The sequence below is a fragment of the Hippoglossus stenolepis genome, chromosome 4 (assembly GCF_022539355.2).
Source record: "Hippoglossus stenolepis isolate QCI-W04-F060 chromosome 4, HSTE1.2, whole genome shotgun sequence".
Taxonomy (NCBI): Eukaryota; Metazoa; Chordata; class Actinopteri; order Pleuronectiformes; family Pleuronectidae; genus Hippoglossus; species Hippoglossus stenolepis.
In genome coordinates, this window is record NC_061486.1 from 15,253,432 (window position 1) to 15,279,079 (window position 25,648).

Consider the following 25,648-nt stretch of genomic DNA (forward strand, 5'->3'; position numbering starts at 1 on the left):
ATCAGCACTATTTGAAAATCAAAAGCAAATGTTCTGGGGTTTGTGGAGGAGAAGTAACTGGTGCGTAGTCTCCCGTGTGCTCGGCTTTGAGGAGGTGAAACGAAGACAGCCTTGAGCCGGGCGCCACGCTGGGTGCAGATTAAAATAACTGTCAGGAGACAGGAGCGGCGATTGAGGGAGACAGGGTGACACACAGAGTGATGGGGCTCAGCCTCTCACACTTCATGACATAGTATTTCACTAAAGCTGGTTCAGCTTTACAGCCTGTGACCCTGCGTATGTGTGTGTGTGTGTGTGTGTGTGTGTGTGTGTGTGTGTGTGTGTGTGTGTGTGTGTGTGTGTGTGTGTGTGTGTGTGTGTGTGTGTGTGTGTGTGTGAATGGCAACAGGAGCCGAGCAGTACCTTCCCTACATGTGGGGCCCAGCCAGGTGAGCGGACACAGACATCGGCCAGTCAGCCCATCACAGCGGGCCCTGTGGGAGCACTTGCACGGCAGGGAGCAGTCGGGGCCAAAATGCTCCCCACCACAGTCTGAGAGAGCGCAGAGGAGGGAGAGGTTGAATAAACACAACAGACACACACAGTTAAAGTGTATTAAAGTGCATCTTCTAAATGTCTGATTGTTTAATTCTAACATCTACTTGTTAACAGAAGTGCTCCCTTATGGTGACGTCTACCTTTTTCACATCTCCCTCCTGTCCTTCCTGGGGGACAGAGACACCGTCCTGTCGCTGGGTCACATGGGGCCTCACCAGCACAGTTGCATGACTCTGCACAGCTCAGTCCAAAGCTGCCGGCTTCACAGCCTAAAGACGAGAAACGCCAGGGTTGCCAGATGAACGATAATTATCGTATTTGTACGATAATTCTTCCCTCTGTACAGTGTAAGATCAATAATGCCAACATTTCCATGATGTATGATAATTTGATCCTTTTGTGACACTTAGTATTATCAGTTGTAATCTGGATAATAAAATATGGATCCTGTTTGTATTCAGGCATCTTTTCTCGCGTGACGTCTCTCCAGTCAATCATGCTTGAGCAGCCTCAGCTCATCTTGCGCTCACCCTGATTCGATATAGGTCAAACGTCTGCTCTCAGATTTCTTTCCTGCTCTTGGATTTTTTTGTGTGTGCAATAAGTGTGTTGAAATTCCCCAACCAAGAGAATGCCTGGTGGAGTGTTGACAAATAAAATTGCCAACTAGCAACCGCAACTAGCAACCGCAACTAGCTGTGCCTAACGTGTCACTACCTTTCAAAAATCCTGAGTGATGTCATTGTTTTGTAGAAGGATTCATTAACTAACTGGACAAACGTCTTTTTTCCAAGAACGTTACATTTAGACCTTTAAAATGTGATGTGCAATAATAAACCATCACTTTTCTATACTTATGGACAATTAGAGGTGAAAATGCAAGACCACACACATGTGACTGCACAATCACATAAAAAGAAATATACGAGCAAAAACAGACACACTTAAAAAACAGATTTCCTCACATTTGTAAGAGCATTTAGTGATAAAATAAAAGGTGCATTCACATTTCCTCAGACAGACACACACACACAGAGTCAGCTCTGTCTCTGGCTGCCTTACAGCTGCTCTGTAATGCTCAGCCATATCTCCTGCTGGGACTGAAGTGGCCATTTAGGCGCTCACACTGCGGCTGAGAGCCCAGCGAGCAGGCGGGAGGGCACAGGGATGTAACAGGAACGCATTAAGCAGGAAACACCTGTCTCTCATCAAATAACCAGCCTGCCTGCCCACCTACCAACCTGTCTGTCTGTCTGCCAGAACACACACGCACACACACACACCTTTTCTTCTCTGGAATCTCTTATTCATTCATGCTCATATCTGCACATGCACAACTGCAGGATCCAAACGGCTGCTTGTTAATGAGTGCCGGCCTGTGATTGTGAGCATGACAGGGTTTCTGCTGTCATGATGTTGCTGGAGTGTAAGTATCTCAAAAACATAAAATATTGGAAATCCGATATCTATATGTCTTTATCAGTTTTTCTGCAGGGTTTTACAAAGTTTAAATTTCAATCATCTGAATTTGAGGCCTTTAAAAAGTCTTAAACATGTTAAAATATTGTGTACTTAAATAGACTTTAAATACTTTAAAGGTAGTTCTTTAGTTTTGGCTGCATGCATAGCTTGTAATGTCTCTGTGTGCTGTAGTCATAGACCGCATATGAAAAGGTTTTAGTTCTTTCTTAATATTAGCAGATATACAGTAAGTTATTCTGGGACACTGACCTAGTTCTTGAATTTCCTTCATTATGGCATCTGTTATTTAAAAGTTACTGTTTCACAAAATCAAATTCATTCTTTTAAAAATTTTACATTTAATCCTCAGCCTATTGCATAGGCTAAAATGTAATGTTGTGTTTTTCTGGATGTTCATTTGTACTCACGTCTTTGGCATTGTGACCCATAGTAGCCTGGTGGACATGCACATTGGCCTGTTACGTGGTCACATGACTGACCCACTTTACAGTCACATGTTTGGGCACAGTTCACTCCGAAAAACCCTGAAGGGCATCCTGGGAGAAACAGGGGAAACAGAAAAACAGTTTATGGTTAAAAATGGCCAGAAAATCATGTTGTATTTCATTTCATAGTATTTCATAGACTATTAAACGTTTCACAAAGGCAGAAAAATCCTATCTATTTTAAAGTGTATGTGAGGCCAGAAGATGTGATGAATTGTTAGTTAAGGTTTACGTACTGTGTTGACAGGAGTGGCCGTAGTATCCGGCAGTACAGCTACAGGTGCCAGTAAAACGGTGGCACGTCCCATTGTTGGAACATGGACAGTCCTGTGCACAGTCAAGACCATATTTTCCCTGTGAACAGGCTGAAACACACACACACACACACACACACACACACACACACACACACACACACACACACACACACACACACACACACACGATCTGGACTGCATTAGAGGCACTAATGAAGAAACAGTGATCATAAACAACATGATTGGTCATAAATGGCAACATTTGTTAATACCACTAAAATCAAAGGAGGGTATAAAGATAATGGCAATTATTAGTATTTATTAGCTATAAAAAAAAAAGGTCTGTTGATCTGTTAGTAAAACAAAGGCAGGACTGGCCCATAGTAACAGGAACAATATTGCAAAACAAGTTTTTCAATGGAAATCTGAAAAATGACTCAGGTTTATTGTTTGTTTTGAAGTTTTCGATTTCCCCATGAGCACAATAGGATTTTGTTTCGTTCTGATGTGTTCTGTTGTACCTGTGTCACAGCGTGGTCCAGTCCAGCCCAGTCCGCACCTGCATGACCCAGCGACAGGGTCACACAGACCCCCGTTCTGACAGCTGCATGTATTTCTGCACTGCGAGCCATAGCGCCCTCTGGGACATCCTGAAGAAACAGTCAGGAAACACCCAAAAACTTCAGGCCCTTTTGCATGTTCTTCTTTCACACACACAAAAATTGCACTAACCACATTGATGTTTATTTAAGCAATAGTTCATTAAAGAGATGGCAAAGTAGTCTAATTTGGCGCTGATATAAAAGAATAATCATGTTTCTCTGGGTAATTTAGATCAGGAACACAATAAGCAGACCGTCTTTGATTTCCCTGTTTATTTATTTGCTTCCTTGCCAGATCCATCGACACGGAAGACAGAGAACAAGCTACTTATAGGTTTCTGTAAACATTCAACAAGAGCAACTTAAGAGGTGGTATGTCCGAGTGAATGCAGGAGGAGAAAGAAGAGAACATTTGTTGACGAGCAGTGCTGGAAAGCCCCTCTCGCAATCCAGCTGAGTTGCTGATAAAGGGGGAGATTAAGAAAAACTCTGCCTCTGTTTCTCGCGAAAAAGAATCCCTGTGATCATCGGAGGCCTCGCACTGAGGAAATGGAGAATTTATTATGTAAATATACAGTGAGAGAGATGTTGAAAAACACGCCCGAATCTGTGCGGCGGCTTCTCAGTTTCTAGTTAGGTCGTCTATTTCTGAAGAACTCATTAGGGCCGATGGTTCTCACTGATGCATGTCAGCGGACCTGGTTACTCATTTTATGCTCATGAGAATGGTAAGAAAAAGAGATATACCAGATATCCATCTCAAAGCCAAACATTTGTTTACTGCATGATAGTCTTTAACTCTATGATAAAAAAGTAATATACTTAATACTTCTCTTTTACTCATTGGCTAATCCTTATCTTTTCTGCAAAAACATTGCCTCTGAAATTCTTCTCTAGTGAAATTGTATTAAAATAATTCACAGTGGAATAATACGCATGAGGTTTACTTAGATATTGTCATATACATAAGGACTATGTGTATTCACCTTGTTGGCAGGACTGTCCCATCCTGCCCGGGGCACAGATACACCTCCCTGTTACCGGGTGGCACTGCCCTCCTTCCCCACAGGAGCACGGCTTAGCACAGTCCTTCCCATAGTACCCATTCACACAACCTGCAGAGAAAATCACGCTTTAATTCATGCAAAACTACAAATCAACAAGTTAAGGAGATGTCATAGGCCTTGCGGTTCACCTCGGCCGTGGTTGACCAGAATTCTCCAGTGCGGCAAAGATAGCGTGATGATGATGATCATCCCTAAAACACCAGCTCCAAGCACGAATCATAAAGCTGGTGCAGTGGAGAACAAACAGGTGCCAGGATTCAAAACTTACTTGAGCTGCAGTCGGCTCCAATGAAGCCCGGAGGACAGTAGCAAGTTCCAGTCCTGAAGTCACAGCGACCGCCGTTGACGCAGCTGCATCTGGATTTACAGTTCGGCCCAAAGGTTCCTGCTCGACATCCTGAACACGAACCGTGATGACAAGAGGGAAAAAGATGACGGAAGGTGACTGTTGTGTCGTTTTGTATCTGATCCAGCTTTACTATCGTGCCGAGTTTGCATAACAACCAGTTTGGATTTGTTTTTGATGGACTTTAGATGTAAAAATATGTAAACATTTGAATTGGTTAAAACTGTAACATCTTAAAACAATTGCAGATGAACAAAAGTTTTGAATGTAAGAATTACATGTAAATATTTAGTTCAATGGCAATCTACAAATTGGGTCAATGCGCCCACATTTTCCTCCAGACTCCCCGTTTAATTAAAGACAAAAAACCTCCATGTTAGTGGATGGGACACTAAAAAGTCAAAGTAAACTTTTTATTTTATTCTCAAAAAGAAGGAAGTGTAGATGCGTCGTCCATCATTCTGTACAGTTGATGATAAGCACAAGCCCAATATCAGTCGGTATACTTACGTAGCCCACAGTTTGCCCCGTAGTACCCAGGTAAGCAGCTACATTTTCCCGTCACAGGATGGCACTGCTCCTGATCACCTGAACACTGGCACAGCTGACTGCACATCTGGCCAAACATGCCAGCAGGACACGCTGCGAGAACACAGTCAGAAAAATATCACAAACTCTAGGTGTTACGTAGAAGAACTTCAAAAGGATCCAAAATTCGTATAATGCACATCATTGCATTACAGCGCATGGTTTTAATTATGACAGTTGACAGGACTTTCAGTAGTTAGTGGGAACAAATACAAATTCCACTTCACTTTCCTTCTCCAGATTCCTGTGTGAACACACTGGGACCTTCAGTACTGACTGGTAACCAAACAAAAAAAACACTTTCCCTGGTGCCCGGACCCAGATGGACGCATAGGGACATTCTTTCACACACTTTTTTTGTCCATACATGCGTATATACGCTCATCACAATAATGAATGGGGTCCGCAGACACTCGGTCATAGCGAACAAGATGAATCTGTGAACCGAACATGTTTTCGGGTGAGACCGCAGCACTCGGCTACTCAATCAGACAGCGGCAGGCAGCGCGGGGGACAGATAAGAAAGGACTCCAGACTAAAGAGGCAATTACGGCGCTGTCATTATGCATGTCTGCCTTCCAAAAGCCCTTATCCGCCGCGGAGGAGACAAAAACAATGCCTTCTGTTTTACTTGGCAACCGGTGTGTAACATTTATCAGATGTCTGGGGAGTGTGTGAGGAGAGGAAGGGAGCTGAGGCGGAGGGGAGGTGGCGGTGTAGACGGAGTGGTGAGGGGCTGAGTATAGTGAAGGCGCTCGTATACAGTTCTAAAGGGTATAGTCTAAATAATGAAACATTAGCATAAAGTCCTGTGACAGTGAGGCTTTAGTGCTGTGTGTAGAATACATTTCCTGGAATGTAATAAATGGTAATTTTCCCCTTGAGGACACGGTGGAAAAAAGGAAATTTTAATTAGTATTAACAGAAGGATTCTTGGTGATCGCTTCCATCCCATGATGCCTTTTCTTCCTGATGGAAGTGGTGCATTGTGGGGGGGGAGTGTTTCTATCAAAAGGGAACGGATGTCGGCCAAATGGTTTTATATGCATGACAGTGATATTAGCCATGTGTCAGGGCTTCCTCCATGAACACTAACACATAAAAGACATGAGATACACAATTTTCACTGCAAGTATTTAAGATTCGAGAAGCTGCTTCTCACCTTACCATTAAAATACAAACTAAACCAGAGGGAAAAAATCATATATTTGTGTAACTCTCTCAGAGAGCTCAGACCTAAAGGCCACATTTAAATTCACGAGATATGGAATTGGATCTGCACCATATTGCTCCCATTTATAAATACCAGTCCCTTAAACACGACTGTTTTTTATTCCTATCTCACCTATCTAGTTAAAACAAAAAAAATTCAATAAAACCCGAATCCACCCCCTCATCACCATTGCGGCTAAAATTGTATGGGTTCTTTCCTGACCCATACCGCATCCTTCCACAAAGTTTCATGATAATCTGTCCAGTAGTTTTCTTGCATAATCGTGCTAGTCGAATGCAGAACCTTGCTGGAGGTATTAAAGTTTTGTTTTACGATGGATGTATTATTCTTACTTTTCTCACAGCCGGTCCCTGTGAGTCCAGCTGGGCAGCCACAACTCCCAGTCTCATGGTGACAGGACACCCCAGCCGGGCACTGACACCGCCGGGCACAGGAAGCACCGAAGGACCCCGGCAGGCAGGCTGAGGGGAGTCAAACAAATGCGGGGCACACAGTCAGTTTCCCCCTTGTTTAAAGCTGCTCCATTGTGAGCTTCATTCAATTGCAATTTCCTCAGTCCCACACACACACTCACGTTTGTCACACCTGGCTCCTCTCCAGCCTGGCTCGCACTCACAGCGGCCCGTCACATGGTGGCAACTCGTACCGTGGACGCAGTCGCACCGCTGCTCGCAGGCCTCTCCAAAGAATCCCTCTGAACAGGCTTCAGACGAAACACACGAGCATTGACGTACAGCAGGAAACATTAGAACCAGAAAACAAAGGTTTTCAACATGGCAGAAAAGAGGGTTTGTGCTCATTAGGACTAAATGCACAAAAAGTTTTGACACAACAAGTTTAATAAATTCAGGAGTAAGTAAACCTTCTCTTAGGATTTGTTGTTGCTGCACAGAAATGCAGCAAAGGTGTAAGGTGAGAGAAATGTTACACTTCTTCAAGGTTATATAGACACAAGGTGGAAACTACTGGATGGCATTTAAGCTATATATATATATGTATCTCTTAATGGGATAGGTGAATGACAGAGTCGATAATACTATAAACTAATACTATACCGATAGATTCATATCTTATATTCGATATAAATATAAATTCAGATTCCTATGAGGTCACAATTGACCTTGGACCTTTGATCACCCCAATCCAATCATTTAATCTGTAAGTCTAGAGTGAGTGCCAAATTTGAAAGGATTCAACTGCAGCATTCTATGGTGAACATGACCTTTGACCTTCAAATTCTAATCACATCATCTTTGAGTCAAGTCAATGTTTATGCCAGATGTAATGAAATATGTGTGTTCCCCGTATATTACGATCACAAGGACGTGACCTTCGAAAACAAAAGTCAATTGCTTTCATTTTTGAGTCCAAATGAATGTTTGAACCAAATTTGAAGTCATTCTTGAGATATGGTGTTCACAATGGGAATGGAATGGACGGACAAATGGACCTGAAAACATAATGCCTCCGGCCTCTGGCTCCCACCAGCACGGAGGCATAAAACTGAGAAATGAAAACGAATATGCTGTAATATGACAGTGCTGATGTAAAGCTCGGGAAGTCACCTGACTGACACAGCTCTCCTGTCCAGCCGGGCTGACACACACACTTTCCAGTGATCTTGTCACACCTCCCTCCGTTCGTACAACCACAGACCTGGATGCAGCTCGCTCCATAACGTCCTTCCTCACACTCTAGGAGAGAAGAGAAGGAACCCTCAGATTGAAGTTACACTCAAGAAATGATGTATTGCACAAACTCAAAACGCTTTTTAACAATGTCAAAATGTTTGATGAAGAGGAGTTTGGAATGGGCAGCATGGTGATGAAGTGTCTACCAGTTCTCAGTGGGTTCAAACCTATGGGCTGCCTGGGAATTTTTTTCTGTAGGGAATTAGACATTTCTCCTCATGTCCACTAGGGCTTCCGTTTGTTTTCTCCCCCAGTCCAAAGACATGAACGAGACTCGAAGTTATGTGGATGAGAATTAATAGTTGTCTGGTGTAAAGCTCCTCTCACCTAAGGTCAGCTGTGATTGGCTCTGTCTTTCCCCATGACCCTGAAAGTTTAGCTAAAGGACAAATTGGAAGAAGGACTCACCTAACTCACAAGCGTCTCCAGTCCAGCCGGGTGGGCAGGAGCACTGGCCTGTCACACTGTCACAAGGGCCCCCGTTTTGACACAGACACTGGCCAGAGCAGTGTTCCCCATATTGTCCTGCAGGACAGGCTGAAACACACACACGCACACACAAACACACACACCCCACACACACACACACACACACACACACACACACACACACACACAAACACACAGTACAGACAGTTAATGAATGATATCTAAATTAACACATATTGAAGAGATAAAAGAATGCACATTTTGAGTAGAGAAATGTATATACCAATAACAATTGATGATTCTAGCAAATATTGATAATGAAAATAATATATTATCCATGTCACTATCTTAGATTCCATGTTTTATATCAGAATCAGCTTTATTGGCCATGTATGCGAACACATACAAGGAATTTGACTTTTTGAATTTGTTTTTTTCCATTGCTCTCAACGTACATACACAGAAATAGACAAATAAATAAAAAAACAAGGTCTACATCTGTTTGCTGTCATTATTTGTAGTGAATCCCTACTGTGAATAAAATATACAGGAAATATTCAAATTGTCTCATGAAGAGGAGCAGATCTCAACAGTGAAGGTTGATTTTTTTAACCAGTCTTTGTGTGTTTAGCTGTTCTAGAGACAGGTGCCTCCACTGGATATTGAAGTTGACTTGAGAAGAAGCAGCCCTGCAATTAAAACATGTTTTGAAATGAGGGAGGTGGATTCACATGGACGAGCTGACTTCTGGACTTGTGATGAGGTAGTGCGTTTTAAGGACTATACAGGGGTGTATGCAATAACATCTGTTTTTACATTTTCACGTACCAATTCCTCCAGTTCAGGTTCGATTTTAATTTAGCTTTTGTTTAGATGCTTTTTGATTTGCAGCTGTTTTCTTTCAATCATGTACTTTTGAACAATATGAAAATCAATCACCGTGTTAGCATCCATGACATTTTATCGAGAGGTGCAGAATGACCAAAAGAAAAACCCATTAAATTTAGGTGCGGATCAAGAATATATATTTTTTCACTTTAACATTACTAGAGAGGGCATTGTCTGACCTTTTCACTGATTTCCCAGGGAATAATTCATGTATCTTAATGAAAACAAAGCAGGTAACTTATATCCCTCAATGTGTGAGATTTGATGCAGCTTGACTGAATTGAAGGCCACTGTTGGGCCTTGATGGAGGTACTGTGCTCTACTGAGTCTAGTTTGAACAGTGTCAGTGATGCAGTTAAGAAACAGGTTGTTTTAAAGAGGCAACACTGCATCACCTCTTCACAATAATGTCACAGAAAACTGATACAGACTTAATGTTCACTGTCATTTGCCAAAAAACATCTAGCATGTTAAAATGATCTCCTGATTTTCATCTAAATTAATGAAACCAAAAGGTTAATTTTGATGTAAAAATGTAAAATGACTAAGTTCCACCAGTAAAATCATTTAAAACTTTAAATATAAAATATATTTGACAGCTTCATTCATCGTCATTCTGTAGGTAAGTCATATATGTATGTGATATATCATTCTGTGAGACTGAGCGATGAGCTACTCACACAGTTGGCAGCTCCCGCCGGTCCACCCGGCCGTGCAGCTGCATCGCCCGGTGACGTGGTCACACCTGGCTCCGTTCTGACACTCACAGGTCTGACTGCACTGCTCTCCAAAGTGACCCCCCGGGCATTCTACCCACACACACACACACACACACACACACACACACACATGAATACCTTCAAATGAGCTGCAGCTACATGCACTGGAAACGTACAAGGGGCGTGAGGGTTTTCAGCACCCATATTGTAAACGTACTGATGATCAAAGTCCCACAGTGACATTTGGAATCTAAGGAAGAGGAAAATGCGCTAATGACAGAGATGCATCATTAAGTCATGCTCTTAGCTTTGTGCTGACTCTGGTTCTGGTGTAGTTAGGACCACAAAATGACTGTGGCGAGAGGAAAAGTCTTGAATAAGACTGCAGAATGACAGGCTAAGAAGTTTAGTGGGCATTTCACTGGATTCATTAAAACAACGGCTTGAAATCCTCAAGAAACTTCAGTATGAGAACGGCGATTGGTTCGCCGCTAAAAGTTGTATTCTTCCTCTACTATATTGTTGATCACTATAAACACGTGGGTGCATTTATCCAGAATAGACCTCAATTAAACCTCGTATGCCGGAGGGCACTCTCGTCCTCCCTCCTTTCTCCTCTCTCCGCCCTTACCCATCCCTAAAAAAGTCATTGGCAATGTCTCATTATAGAGATAATTGTTCACAAACACATCTTAGTCGTGTTTAAGGAGAGGATGTCGTGATGGGCTGCAGCGAGGGCCTCCCTCACACCCCGTTTTAATGATGTGGCTTCCATTACCCAGAATGCAGTGTGGTCCTGCCCAGCCGGCGGTGCATAGGCAGGCTCCTGTGATGTGGTGGCAGCGGGCACCGTTCCTGCACTCGCACATCTGGCCACAGTCAAGACCGTAAAAGCCGTCCGGGCACACTGTGGGCCGAGATAAAACATCCGACTGGTTAGAACTGGCAGCTTCACAAAAAAAAAAAAAAGGGGGAGAGGAAAAGGTTTAGATGCCAACTTTTTTTTTTCTTATTTAGTTCCTTCTCTTCCCTCCGCCATCTCTGACTCTCTTCTCCTCCCGCTACTTTCCCTCTCTGTCTTACCACCTACTGAAAATACCAATATCAAATGGCAGCACCACGCTGCGGCTGTTCATTTGCAGAGCGTCTGCGTTCGTTAAGTGAGCTCATGTCCCACATATGCGGTGGATCTGGGCCACATCAAAGTCGACGGCGGCTCGGAGGCTGTTCCCCTTTTGGGGGTGGATGGGGCACAGAGAGCCGGTAATTAGAGCACCTGCTGAGTCCACAGGCCCCACCAATACACTGCAAAACAAAGCCAGGTTACTGTTCCCCGCTAACACACACACACTGTTACGGTATCGCCGCCGATGCAAAGAGATGCCAGTGTGAGAATCTGTTTCCCATTCTCAAGGAGAGATTGTTTAAGTGTGTGTAGAGTCAATTGACACTCAAGAGAGTTTGGTAAACACAGTGCCTCCTATCCACAAGAACCTGGCCAGAGGCTGAGGGATGAATGGGCCGCTCCAGCACTCACATGTAAATATTGTCTGTAAGCACGACTCTGCCAGAGCAGGAAAGAATGACTCTGTTTATTTCACGGCTTTTTTTTTTATGGCTCAATTTCTCACCCAGGAGATCACGGCCTAACTCGAGCATTATAGTTGTGTTTTGCAATAATGGGATGCAAAAGTGTACATTTACATCGTTACTGTACTTTTCATGTATGTGTTATTTATTTAAAGTTCAGTGTGTAGAATTTAGTGACATCTAGTGGTGAAGTTGCATGTTGCAGCTGAATACCCCTCACCTCAGCCTCCCCTTCCAAACATGAAAGAGAACCTGTGGTAGCCTTCAGTTGTGATAAAAACTCAAAAGGTTTAATTTGTCCAGTTTGGACGACTGTAAAAATGGCGGCCTCCGTAGAGAGGACCCGCTCTCGATGTAAATATTAAGTATTTAAATATAAAGGGCCCATTCTAGGGTCAAGAAAACAACAATTTGTACAATTTAGATGAAACACACAAGTGATAAGATCACTAGGATTATTTTATATTCAGTTTCTACCAATAGATCCCTTTCACCTGAATCTTACACACTGATTTTCAGGTATATTTCACTTTTACTCCAATACGTATACAAGCAAATATCTGTACTGTTTACTCCTACATTTTTACAATGCATTGCGTGGCATGTAGATATAGTTTTCAATAAATCAATACAAGAGGGGAATTGGTTCAATGACCCGATCAGAGAGGTCAGGTAACATTAGACCCCGCCTCCAGCAGCAGCATTAGGGCACTGTCACACATGTGCGTATATATCACTGGCGAACCTTCTCCTCCCGTTCTCTTTCTATTTGTGCGAGCTAGGAGGCAAATAAAACATTCACTTCCTGCATTGGGGCAAACTGCAGCGTTACATGGGGTTTAACTTTGGTGAACTTTGACCTGCGATATTTGCTTTGCATTCACAAATGTGTGACCGGGCCCTCACTGGCAAAGAAACACCCAAAATGGATTCAGAAGATGTCGCTTTCCGAGACTTTAATATGACAATGACAGTGTTTTCATCATCTGCAGCGTTTTTTATATATATGACAGAGTCTGCATTATTCTTATATTAAGCAAAATATACAGTGGGCACAGTTAATGATGTGATAGACCGTTAGGGAACAGGTTACAATCTGCAAATACTTTTACTTTAAGTATGTGTAAAAGAAAGTACTTACTTTTTTACTCAAGTAGTAAAGGTAATATGGTACTTTTACTTGAGTCCATGTTTGTCTATTTGTTTGTACTTTTACTTAAATAGAATATAAGCCTGGTGATGGTTTCCCAATTATCTCAGTGTTGTTTTTTGAATTTAATTGACCACCTCTTCTATCTGTACAAGAAAAGCAGTGTCACTATGTCAAAAGATGAGAACCCAAATTGGGACTGCTACAGAGGCGGAGCCAGTGGGGGCAGGGGGGCACTGGCTCCCACTGAAATCTGATTGGGCCCTGAAGTGCCCCTGTTATTTCAATGGTCTTAAAAAAACATAAGTCACCTACTAACAAAACTAACAATAAATATGACTTTTTAAAATATATTCAATGATGTGTGGCTTTGCTCAAAGCAATAGAGCCGACAGTTACTTAAATTACTTGTGCATTTCATTGAATCAGGAACAGTGTATGGACATATAATTGGCCCCTCTGTGAAAATTGTGACCCCTTCACGGCCCCTGATTTAGACAAATCCTCGATCCGTCACTGTACAGAAATGTGCTTTTAATGTGTTCTAAATGCCACAGCGCTGCACTCAGGGTGTTTCCCTCTTTGCAATCTATACATCATAGCTTCCTTCTCCTGCTCCAATTGATGATGCTGTCCTCACTTCTACTTTTTTTCTGCCTCAAGGCCTCAAACTGGGAAAAAAAAAACGTATCTTTCCTCGCTCAGCAGTTACTGGCATGGCCATCGTCTTGTTCCCACGCTGACAGCATGACGTCTTCGCCTGCCTCTGTAGTGGTTAAGCTGCGACGTTATTAAAACTAGCCCACTGAGGATGCTGTCATCTTAGCCCAGCTGTACATTAGATCTGTAGTAACGCTTAGGCCCCAAAAAAGTAAACATGGGTTTATTGTCTGTTGTTTATTATTATGATAGCAGTTGCTGACACCATGGCAACAAGCTGTCGCTCTGATAAATCATGTGTTTAGCGATGAAACAGAGGCTCAACACGTCTCTGATGTTAGAATATAAACATGAAACATCTCACAGGAGGGATGTTCCCTGTAATTGTGTCTTTACACCAAGCGCACTAATGAAATCAACATGTTAAAGCACTTTCCGTCTTTTTTTTTGGTGCTGCGGCAAACACACTCTACGTTAGATCTTCAGGGACGATCCTGACACATCCGAATTGCAAAGTTTATTATTTGTTTAAGCCAGCAGGGGGCGAAGGGTTTCCATATTAACCACAAAGCATCAATCTGTCATCTGATATTAGCACCGTCTGCTAGTGTTTGTAAATGTGGACTCTTCCCTCCAAACTTTGTTTATAGGTAGGCACAGATGAGACGTTCCAACACACACAAGCGCGTACACACACATGTTCACACACAGACATACATACACACATGCACAAACACCCCACACACACACACACACACACACTGTGCCATCGTTGAAAGACTCTCCAGACTAAATGAGCTCTTTAAGACAGGAGGATTATTTCCAGATCTCTGGTTGTGTAAGAGCCACTGCTGTCAGCCCATAAAGCAGGACCACACAGCCGGAGAGCGCAGACCACAGAAACACAGCGGATAGAGAGAACACAGAATAGCACATCCTGGTGCTATTCAGGGCCTGCAATGAAAGAGGTCAACACAACAACAACAACAACAAAACAATAAGCCAGCTTCCTCGTCAATAACGCAGCTGTTGGATGACGGTCGAACCCCGGTTTTTGTTTTTTTTACTGCTGTTTTCATGCAAACATCAAAGTTGTGGATCAGAACTGCAGCAACAATCCAACGCTATTCGAACAAGAGGTCTGTTGTGCATGGACGCATTTCGGCACAATAACGACTCGACGGAAATGTTCAGCATCAGCCGCAGCGAAACAAGGCTTTTTTTCACCATAGCAACGAGCTCTGCGAGTCCTGCAGTGGCGGTGATTTTCATGAGCGATGAGATATAAGCCAGAGTGGGGATGAAAATTGCCCACGTAGGAGCAAACATTGAAAAGTCATTTGAATTCTGCGAAAACAGATGAAGTGGAGAGATCTGGTCCTTCTCACGGCGCAGGCCTCTTCCTGACTTCTCCTGAAGGAAGAGGCCCCAGCAGAAGACTGAGAAACGGGACACCTCTGTTTGAGGGGGAAAGGCCTTCAGCAAAACAGAATCTGGTCGAACCGATAGCCAGTACTTCCACAGCAATGACCAATCAGAGTGACGTCTGCGTCTGAGGCCATTAGAGTGTTATGACTAGGGATGTGAAGCCCTGTTCTAGAGTGACACGGCCGTGATTTACGATGCCCCACGCGTTACAGAGGTGGTATGAATTTTCTGGGCCTGGTCGTACACTTCCAGTAAATCTTACACTTTGTAATAACAGGAGGCCACTCTGAGTCAAAAGACTATAATCAAGAACAAATCTATTATACTGTTAGGACTCTCTCACTGTTGCCGTGTCTCAGTGCTCAGGACAAATATCGTAATGATGAGAGGAATATTGGTGACATGAAGGGTTTTGCTTTGTGGGGGCACATGAAAGGACTCTGCTTCCTGTGAAATACTGTTCATCTATCCCAGGACGACTATCACAATTTATATCTGGGGATTTGTGTGGTTTTTTAAATGTTTTTTGCCCGTGACGTTACACGGACAATCAGATGATTCATTGAATCTGTGTTAGGATTCAATCAAACTTGGGCAGATGAAGACAATCAGAAAAGCATCCTGCAGTGCCCTCTAGTGTATCAAAACGATATTGTGTCGAGCAGCAGCGTTGCCTTGACTGGGAATGTGGTTAAATAAGTTAAGTTAAGTTCAGTATGGATAACTTAACACAAAAATATACTTATATAATAAACCGTTTTTTGTATTTTGTGACATCCTATGACATAATACCCTAAAACACTAAGTTCACTACCTGCAGCAAATCCTCCAAACTGACAACCTGGAATGTTCAATATTTTTTCTTGAAAAATGGCACTTAAGCACCAACTGATTATCAGAACACTTGCTTATAGTAAAAGATAGAAAGTATTTCAGCTCTGACAAAATGCAAAACTAAATGAAACTGTAAAAAAAAGCTGAATTGGGAGCAGGTTTCCTCTCAAGTCATCTGAAGAATCATCAATGTTCATGTGAGGTTTGTCTCCTGAAACCCAAACTATCAAAACACACCACTTCACTCCCTGAATAACACAACTGGGAGTTCTGCTCCAAAAATTAAATGTTTACAAATGGACAGACAGACAGACTGAGATACTGTATCCCTCTGCGTTATATGCCATATCTATCCATCCATCCATCTATCCATCCATTCATCCATCCATACCGCTTATCGCAGGAGGGCTGGAGCCAATCCCAGCTGATATTGGGTGTGACGGTGTGAACCCTGGACCGGTCGCCAGTGTATCGCAGGGCCAACATATAGAGACAGACAACCATTCACCGACCATTCTCACATTCACACCTACGATCCAGTTAACTAGCCTCTCTATGTCTTTGGACTGTGGGAGGAAGCTAGAGTACCTAGAGAAAACCCACGCAGACACAGGGAGAACATGTAAACTCAACACAGAAAGACTCTGTCCTGGACCTGGAATTCAAACCAGAAACCTTTTTGCCGCACAGAAAATGTAAAATTAAATAGAAAATGCAGCAATGTCAAAGACTTCTTGCATTACATGAACAGCTTCTAATCATTGTTGTATATCGGGTTCATTTCATGTGAACTGCAGCTGTGGATTATTGAGAAATCCTTTAATCCAGTGCTAATGATAACAAGTAAATCCCTTAATATCCACACCCTGTAAACACAACTGTGTGGTGTCTTTCTGTTGCTTACTGGTGAAAAGTTCTGAGTTGAGAGCCATTCCTCAGTTTGCCATCGATTGACAGAAAAACAAACATTTCTTAAAATCTAAAATATCAGAGGGCACCAATTCGCTATCTGGTTAACATAACTGTGAAGTTCCATACACAGATTACTATATCCCCCTCACTTTATATACTGGATGGATTATTAGCAGAACTATACTTCCTACATTTGAGGTTTTTATAAATAAATAAAGGATGGCTTCACTTTTCTAAGAAATGATGCGGGCAGGAAAGCCAGTAACTCAAACAAAGGAAATCTTACTTTTTTCACAAGACGTGCCGGCGTATCCAGGAGAACATGTGCAGGCTCCACTCACATGGTCACAGTGGGCTCCATTGTGACACTGACACTGCTGAGTACAGCCCTGCCCATAACTGCCATTCACACACTCTGTGGACGACAGTGATGTGAACATTACAACACAGAATACTTATGATGGACGGTTATCAAGATTATATTGTATCAGAATGATTTTTGTCTTGAATTTTTTAACCAAAGTGCAGCCTGTTAGAAACCATATATACAGTCTGTGGTGTTAAGCTGTGGTGCTAAATATCATGTTGTTCATCCCACTTATTAAGTACATCACAGTCCCAGGATCAACTGCAATATTTTCTAAAATTAAACATAATATGATCTAATTAAAGATCCAGGGAATTACTTTCCGTGAACTCAAAGGATGCTATACCTGCAAACACCCCATGGTGGCAGCATTCATTAAAAATATATGGAAGAGGTCAACTTACTCTCTTCACAGTGGTCTCCGGTGAAGCCCGTCTCACACACACACACAGTGGTGCGAGTGTCCAGTGTGTGGGTCACAGCCGGCGTCAGGGTGGCATGAACAGTGCATGAAGCAGCCGGCTCCATGGTAACCTGGAGGACACTCTGGACACAACAGACATCCACAGGACACACGCTTTAGTAACAAAGTGAAAGTAAAAAATATCTTCACAAAGCGGACACGAAAAATTAACATCTGGATCCATTCACTTATTCAAATAAAGTTAAATTAACATCTTTACTTGAAGCATACAGATGTGAATAATTGGCTAAAACTATAGACTATATATACAGATGGACAACATGTTTCAACTTCCTCCCACTATCCAGAAATGAAGCTAAAATATCCTGGATACAAACAGTGCACTTTAACACATTTGGAGCCAGAGTCTGCGCAGTTGCAATGTGGGGACGGAGCCGTAGTAGCGAGGACCCCTCGATACACATGCCCCATCAAGTCTCAGCTGTCAATCATGATGTTTCACCTTGGTTTAATAGCGTCAAATAACAATTGAACAGAGAACGACCTAAAACCATCTTTGAGAAAATCTCATGTGATGTGATCTTATTATTGGTCATCTGTCCGATTCCATTAAGAATGAGGAGGCGGGACCTATGACCTATATTGTAGCCAGCCACCAGGTGCCAATCCAGACGCTTTGGCTTCACTTTTGGGGAGCAGTCATGTCGTTCATCTTAACAAACAGTCTATGGTTAAAACTAAACCTAAAATGACAGAAATCCCATGCTTTTTGTCTCAAACCTCAGTAGAAACTCACTGTTCTGACAGAGGTCTCCTGTGAAGCCCGGTGAACAGTCACAGCCTCCAGTCTGCTTGTTGCAGGAGCCTCCGTTCTGACAGCCAGGACAAGACGACTGGCATTTTAACCCCCAGAATCCATCAGGGCAGTCTGGGGAGCATCAAGTGTCTTTCAGATTAACTGAGCAGTAATCCACTTATGTTAGTAACGTCGCTGTAAAGCCCTAAAGCTTCTTATACCTAAATAATTTGGGAGAGGAATGCTTTAAAAAGGTCTGTGAAAGGGGTAAAATGTGACACTGGGCAAGTGAGCTTTTAAGCAAAGGACAAGTTTCTGATTGGTTTGGTTAAGAGAAGGAAAAGGGACACAAACACAATGGTGTCTTTGTGGCTAGAGATAATACTGCAAGCTGGAAGTGAGTCAGTGAGTTCAAACTTTCCCTCAACACATTGCTTCCTCCTATAATCTGCAACACGATCAGGCTAAAATGACCCAAAGCTCTGGAGACGTATTATGCTTTTATAGTTATTCCCTTTGAGGCACATGGAGTTTTTTTTTTTCATGTAAAAGGTCTACAAGGTTAGCCCAAAGTCAAAAGTAGGGCTTTCAGTTTTTATTTGAATAGTTAACATTTGAACTGTATTGACCTGTTTGACTTCAAAATAAACAAATCTAGAAGCACATCAGACCATCTGTGGTAGTATGCTTCGTGATTCAGCAGAGGGCGCTCACTGTCACCTCCACCTATAACATGCCTTTTGGACCAGTAAAGTAAGCCAGTAATGTTAAATTGAGGCACCGTAGACTAGCAGAGCAAAGTCAAATGCTCAACCTCGTCTGACTGCATGCACGTGGGGCGGGGGGGTTGCAGGTATGCAGTATATACTAATTGTGTCATGATAAACAAATTTAAAGGTGACAGGCCATGTCCTCTACATTTGCACACCTAGTGGATATTCTGACACACCCCCTAACAAAGTTAGGTAAATCCAGAGTGGAGGCCAATTTTTTTCTACATGCGCTGGAACTGGTTGACCAATCACAACAGAGTGGCCAAAAGGAGCATACTGGGCTTTATCAGGAGGGGGGAGGCCTTAAAGAGAGTTTCAGACAGAGGCTGAAAAGAGGAGCTGCAGCGTTGGACAGTGTGAGGAAAGTTATGTGTTTACTTAACATTAAAGCATTAGAACCTTTTCAAGTTATAACCCAAACTGAAATCATGATACTGAATATGAGCAGACTATTTTTCCTTTAAAGGACAATGAATTAAACATACCTTCCTGACAGGAGGGTCCTGTCTTCCCAGGGGGACAGATGCACTCTCCGGTTATGGGATCACAGAGCGTTCCTCCACAGTCACAGGCCAGATGACAGTTTTGTCCATAGCTCCCAGCTTTGCAAGCTGGTAACAATACACAATAAAAACATGGAATAAAAAAAGTGGAAAACACAACCGTCCAGTGTAAAACCAGAAAAACCACAAGACAGGATTACACAATATTGCACAATGGGCTAAGGGAGAAAACTACAGTAGAGAAATGCTCACTCATTTTCTGTTTATTTATTCAGCCTCTGCAGTAGTAACTCAAGTAAATCACCCCTGTCATGACCTGGCCACCAACTGAAGATCAGTAAAAGTCAGAACATTTGGAAGACTCCTGTTTTATATTTGGCATCGGCAAACTCTGCAAGCCTGGGCCTGGGCCGTGCATTAGCGCTGACACACTGTAACTCAGTCATGTTGTCTTAATCCACTCCACGGAGACACAAAGTCACATTTTATACCAAAGGCTCCCGAACAATATTCAGTATCACTTTAGATCAAAACACAGAGGGTTGAACTTTCCTTCAACCGGCAGAGCAAACAGCCGGAGGACGCCCTGCTGCTGAGGAACAACTCCTAATAACAGGAACACCTGCATTGACCAGGTGAACTTTTTTTATTTCGAGTACTAAATCCACTCAATCCATCAAAGGTAACAGAGAGTGAATAGAAGGAGAAAATAAAGGAGGGTTTATTGGCGTTACGGTAAAAAAGAAAAAGGTTGTGACAAAGGGGGAGAAATTGCAGGAACTCATCAATAACAATTTGTGTTGTCAGTTTATCAAAAACATCTACACAAGCATGAAGTTTGCAAACAAAAAACAGACATGCAGACACCTGTATGCACTAGTATGCAGGGTTATACTGTATGTATTCACAGTGGTGTTCTACTATATAACCACAAGAGAGCGCTGTGGAGTCGAGGTTGATGGAGGACTTCTTACTGTCCCTCAACACTGTGTCGGAAACATTTGAAAAGAAAAAGATGACCTATGGATGAACGCCAGATGAACATAAATTAGACCTAAAATAACTTGACTCTGCACTTCCCCTACACAGCACTTGTGTAGTTTGATGCACACAATGTTATTTAAACTGCAATGCAGCAGCTTTTAGTCTCACCGAGCTGACATCTATCTCCATGAAGTCCTGCAGGACATCGCTGGCTGCACTCTCCGCTCCTGGGGTCACATGGTCCCCCACCTGGACAGTCACATGGCTGCTCACAGCCTGCACCGAAGAAGCCAGGATCGCATTCTACAATAAGGGAATGGAAACACACACACACACACATAGAGAGCAAAAGAAGATTAATACAACAGAGAATCTCAAACCAAACGTTTTGCAAAACCATGGAGAGTAGTCAGGCACTTGGTTTGTTCAAACCAGGGATGATTCTGAAATCTCTGTGGATGATCTCAAGCTGCTCCTCTATATATTAAATAGAGACCTATAGACCTTTACTGCATTAAGCAGCATACCACCAGGTTTATTTCCCACCAGCCAAGGAGATTAACCAGGATCTTAATAAAGTTTGAAGCTGTGAAATGGTCATTACATCAATATGTCTAGATCGGTTTTAGGCTAAAAAGTGCATGTTAGGCAGTTGACCTGAAATTGTTTACTAGACCCAAATCTTAACCATTTCATTCCTGAGGCCTTGGATACTGATGAACACGTTGGTGTCCTGGTGAAGTGTTCCTACCTTTCTCACACTGTGGGCCGTGGTGTGCAGCTTTACAGGAACAGCTCCCCGTTTTGGGGTCACAGCCAGAGGAATGTTCTTGAACACAGTCGCATTCCTTGGAACAGCCTGCGCCGTGCGTCCACCTGGGACAAGCTGAGGGGCGGATGGGATGGATCGGTTTGAAAACGGAACAAAAGAAAAGCACAGTTAGGTCGATGTACAGTGGCGAATGGTGTCAATAGGTTCTCACACAAATGCTCATCAAACTGCACGACTGACATTGTTGCTGCACGAAAACGACTTCATATACGTTTCTTTAAAGTCAAGCAAAAACAATACATTTTTGCTTGTTGGAGTGAGTTCATTAAGAAAAAATTTTGAAATATCGGATTGCATTTATTAAAACAAACACACCCGACCACCATGTTATCACAGCGCCAGACCTCTGCTAGTCTAAGTCATGTGACCGCAGACTCCTGTTTCACATGAACATCATGCACAATTATGGTGCATCATTCATCCCTACTATATCAGTATAATCACAAATCTAACTTGAGTGCGGGCCGGCTGCTTGTGCAAATGCTTTCCTGCAAAGTTTGAGCTGTAAAAATCCTGATGGTGGCAACTTGGTGGCCACTGTTGTTGGAGATTACAGCAACTACATCACATAAACAGACACGTTGAACAAATATACGTAGAGGGTAACGTAAGGCATTGGAAACTTAAACACTGCCATCTCCTCATTAAGTGCTTCAAACAATCACATTTTGCCAAGACTGTCTCTACTCAGCAACAAAAAGCTGAACTCCACTCCACCCTGTTCCTCTCCACATTGGCTTTATGTTAGATGCAGCTGCAGGCTCTGGTTACACCCTCTCCACCCTCTCTATGTCCCGCTGCAGGATGGAGCAGACAGCTGTGAGAATCTGATAATGTTCCTCGTGCACATTCCTCCGTCATTCGGTTTTTGGTCTTAGAAGGGTGAGCAGCCTCCACACTGAGACGATCGAGAGCAAAACAAAAATCAAGATGTCCATCCGGAGGCTCAGGAGCAGCCCTAAAATGCTGGGAGATGTCAATATGGTGACAGAGGAGCTGAAGAATCTTTATTACAAGAGGCTGCTGCCGATAGAGAAATATTACGCCTTCCATCACTTCCACACGCCGAGCTATGAGGACGCAGACTTTGACAGCAAGCCAATGGTGCTGGTGATGGGCCAGTACTCAACAGGAAAGACAACTTTCATCAGGTAAGATTGTGGCCTCCCATTCTTCAGCCATTAAAAATATGCAGATTCCTTGCACAAAGGATGATGACAGTGGTGCTCTACGTTGTGTGTGTCTTCAGGTATCTCATAGAACAAGATTTTCCTGGTAGCAGAGTTGGGCCAGAGCCGACCACCGACTGCTTCAGCGCCGTCATGTACGGAGACGTGGAGGGAATCATCCCTGGGAATGCCCTCACGGTGGACCCGAAGAAACCCTTCCGCAACCTTGGCCCTTTTGGAAATTCTTTTCTGAACAGGTGACTCAAAAAGACACAAAAGCAGAAAATGGAAAAGGGGGAGGATAAGTGGAGTTCTATCTTATTTCTTCCAAAAGTCACCCATTAAACATTTTTTCCCTTTCTGTTATTCACAAATATTTTTTCGATGCAGGTTTCAGTGTGTTCAGATGCCAAATCAAGTGCTTGAAAGCATCAGCATAATCGACACACCGGGGATATTAACTGCAGCTAAGAGAAAGCTGAGCCGAGGTGAGATACTTTGCTAATTTCCTTTTCAGTGGCAGAAGCTATTAGTGGGCCTTAATGTCCACGTATTCAAGTTTAAGACAGAGTTGGAAAGCATCGTTGTTGTCAGGGGGATTTAAATTCCTGAAAAGAGGAGTCATAGTAGATGCAATAAAATAACAGGATTTCAGTCCAACACATGAAGTCAGAAGCACAGCAGACAAAGGTAATGGGACATTATAGTTGGGAGGAGACGAGCAGCAAGTTAAGGAGCTGCCATTGCTTTGTTTTATGGGTGTGTTAATCTATGGGTGTAACTGAAATGCCTCGAAACCAGTGAGAGCCTGAGTCCCCCTTACAGTCAGTGTTGATGAAAACCCTGTGTTTTCTTGCTCCATCCCCAGGCTACGACTACCCGGCAGTGCTGCGCTGGTTTGCAGAGCGTGTGGATCGAATCATCCTGCTCTTCGACGCACACAAACTGGAGTTCTCCGACGAGCTCACCCGGGCCTTTGGGTCTCTGTGCGGCTATGAGGACAAGCTGCGTGTGGTGCTCAACAAGGCCGACAGGGTGGACTCGCAGCAGCTCATGAGAGTGTACGGCGCCCTCATGTGGTCACTGGGGAAAGTGTTTCAGACCCCGGAGATACTGCGGGTATACATAGGGTCGTTCTGGTCCGAGCCCAGGCAGACGTGCGACCACTACCAGCTGATAGAGCTGGAGGAGGAGGATCTTCTGACTGACATACGGAACCTGCCGCGGAATGCTGCAGTACGAAAGCTGAATGACCTGGTGAAGAGGGCACGCTTAGTACGGGTAAGAGATTGTGTCCATCGCAGTTAGCAAAAAAAGTTTTGGCTCCGATTTGGCCCACATCCCACATGCGGCCCACATGCCACGTCGAATGACGGCACTTGGAAGGTCCACTCCTCTTTGCTCGCTTTGGGCCACAAGTCAACCATAGCAATACCGCATCTCAAACAAGGTGCCAAAGGTGCACCCGAATTTGATTTGTGCTATTTGGGCCATATTCACCATTTAAAACACTTCACAACCAGATTACACCTCGCCTAGAGCAGCGCATGTTTGCCAAAAAAGGACAACATGTGTTTTGGGCTATTTTGTTCCACGTTTGCTATTTTACAAGTTGACTTCTTTAGGCCCACATCCATTTTGTACAGGCCACCAGAGGATCAGAAGTGTTGCATCATTGCCTGAAGTGGCCCACATCTGTATTCTATCTGGGATAAATATTAAAAAATCCAGCTGCAGATTTGATGATCTTGTGTCTCATTGGAGTTTTGCTCCCTTCCCAGGCTCATGCACATATTATCAGCTATCTAAAGCAGGAGATGCCGACCATTTTCTGCAAAGAAAGCAAGAAGCACAACCTGATTTATCAGCTTCCTGTGATTTTCAAAAAGATCCAGCAACAGCATCGGGTTCCAGCTGGTGACTTCCCCGACTGCACCAAGATGCAGGTCAAACACCACGTTTCAATTGCTATATTAATAACATATATGTTTGAACTTGAACTAAATATGTTCTGTGTGTCTTACATGTAACTGCGTTCATTTACAGGAGAAACTTATGGGTCATGATTTCTCAAAGTTCAAGACCCTGAAACCAAGTCTGATGGCCTCCCTGGATAAACTCCTGACCACCGACATAGCGAAGCTGGTGCCTTTACTTCAACAACAAGAAGTGAAGATGAAGAAATCCCTCCCCGGCATGTTGGACGGGGACTTTTTGGGAACATTCCGGCCCGAGCATTACAGGAGAGATCCTTTCAAGGAGCTCCCCAGAGACGATGACGGCAGCGAGGCAGATTTCGACGAGTGGATCGTGGAGAAGTACAAGCCCAAGTACGATGAGATTTTCTACAACCTCAGTCCGAACGCGGGCAAACTGAGCGGCAGCAAAGTCAAACAGTGGATGACGACCACGCTTCTGCCGAACTCTGTGCTCGCTCACGTCTGGAGGCTGTCTGATGTGGATGGAGACGGCATGTTGGACAATGAGGAGTTCGCTTTAGCAGTCCACCTTATTGAGGGGAAACTGGAAGGTCACTGGCTGCCCAGAGAGCTGCCCTCTCACCTGGTGCCACCGTCAAAGCGCCTAAGTACAGCCAGCGAAGAAGAGTAAACATGACATCGAGAGGAAGTGGAAGACGAAGGACATGTCTCCATTATATGTAAAATATGTAAATCATTTTTCTAAATATAATCTAATCAGAGGATACGTTAATCAGCATGACACCAAAACATTAAGTTCATGTTTGATGGTTCTGATCACTGAAAACGTGTTTTCATCTCACATTTCACTTCGGAATTTTGCACATTCATTTAGGTTATATATATATTTACTCTTACATAATAATAATGTATCTATTTGTATTGCCATTAAACTTATAAAGATGATTAGCCAGCATTATTA

The 25,648-nt window shown here is 43.3% G+C and overlaps 2 protein-coding genes across 2 annotated transcripts in view; one reads left to right on the plus strand and one right to left on the minus strand.

Annotated features, from left to right (window-relative positions):
- The window catches only part of megf6 (multiple EGF like domains 6), a 61,048-nt gene that overhangs the window by 2,633 nt on the left and 32,767 nt on the right, over positions 1-25,648 (minus strand). The window contains 21 exon segments of the mRNA XM_047339667.1: positions 403-531; positions 678-806; positions 2,427-2,555; positions 2,741-2,869; positions 3,283-3,411; positions 4,350-4,478; positions 4,699-4,827; positions 5,287-5,418; positions 6,931-7,059; positions 7,173-7,301; positions 8,164-8,292; positions 8,698-8,826; positions 10,287-10,415; positions 11,104-11,232; positions 17,186-17,314; positions 17,671-17,714; positions 17,716-17,812; positions 18,487-18,618; positions 19,745-19,870; positions 20,915-21,049; positions 21,498-21,632. Of these exon segments, the coding sequence (XP_047195623.1) occupies positions 403-531; positions 678-806; positions 2,427-2,555; positions 2,741-2,869; positions 3,283-3,411; positions 4,350-4,478; positions 4,699-4,827; positions 5,287-5,418; positions 6,931-7,059; positions 7,173-7,301; positions 8,164-8,292; positions 8,698-8,826; positions 10,287-10,415; positions 11,104-11,232; positions 17,186-17,314; positions 17,671-17,714; positions 17,716-17,812; positions 18,487-18,618; positions 19,745-19,870; positions 20,915-21,049; positions 21,498-21,632 (2,607 nt within the window).
- On the plus strand, positions 22,366-25,632 carry LOC118105749 (EH domain-containing protein 2). The gene is made up of 6 exons (XM_035153549.2): positions 22,366-22,729; positions 22,828-23,004; positions 23,138-23,235; positions 23,616-24,028; positions 24,529-24,693; positions 24,794-25,632. The coding sequence occupies exons 1-6, from the start codon at positions 22,509-22,511 to the stop codon at positions 25,355-25,357; spliced, it is 1,638 nt and encodes a 545-aa protein (XP_035009440.1). The 5' UTR covers positions 22,366-22,508; the 3' UTR covers positions 25,358-25,632.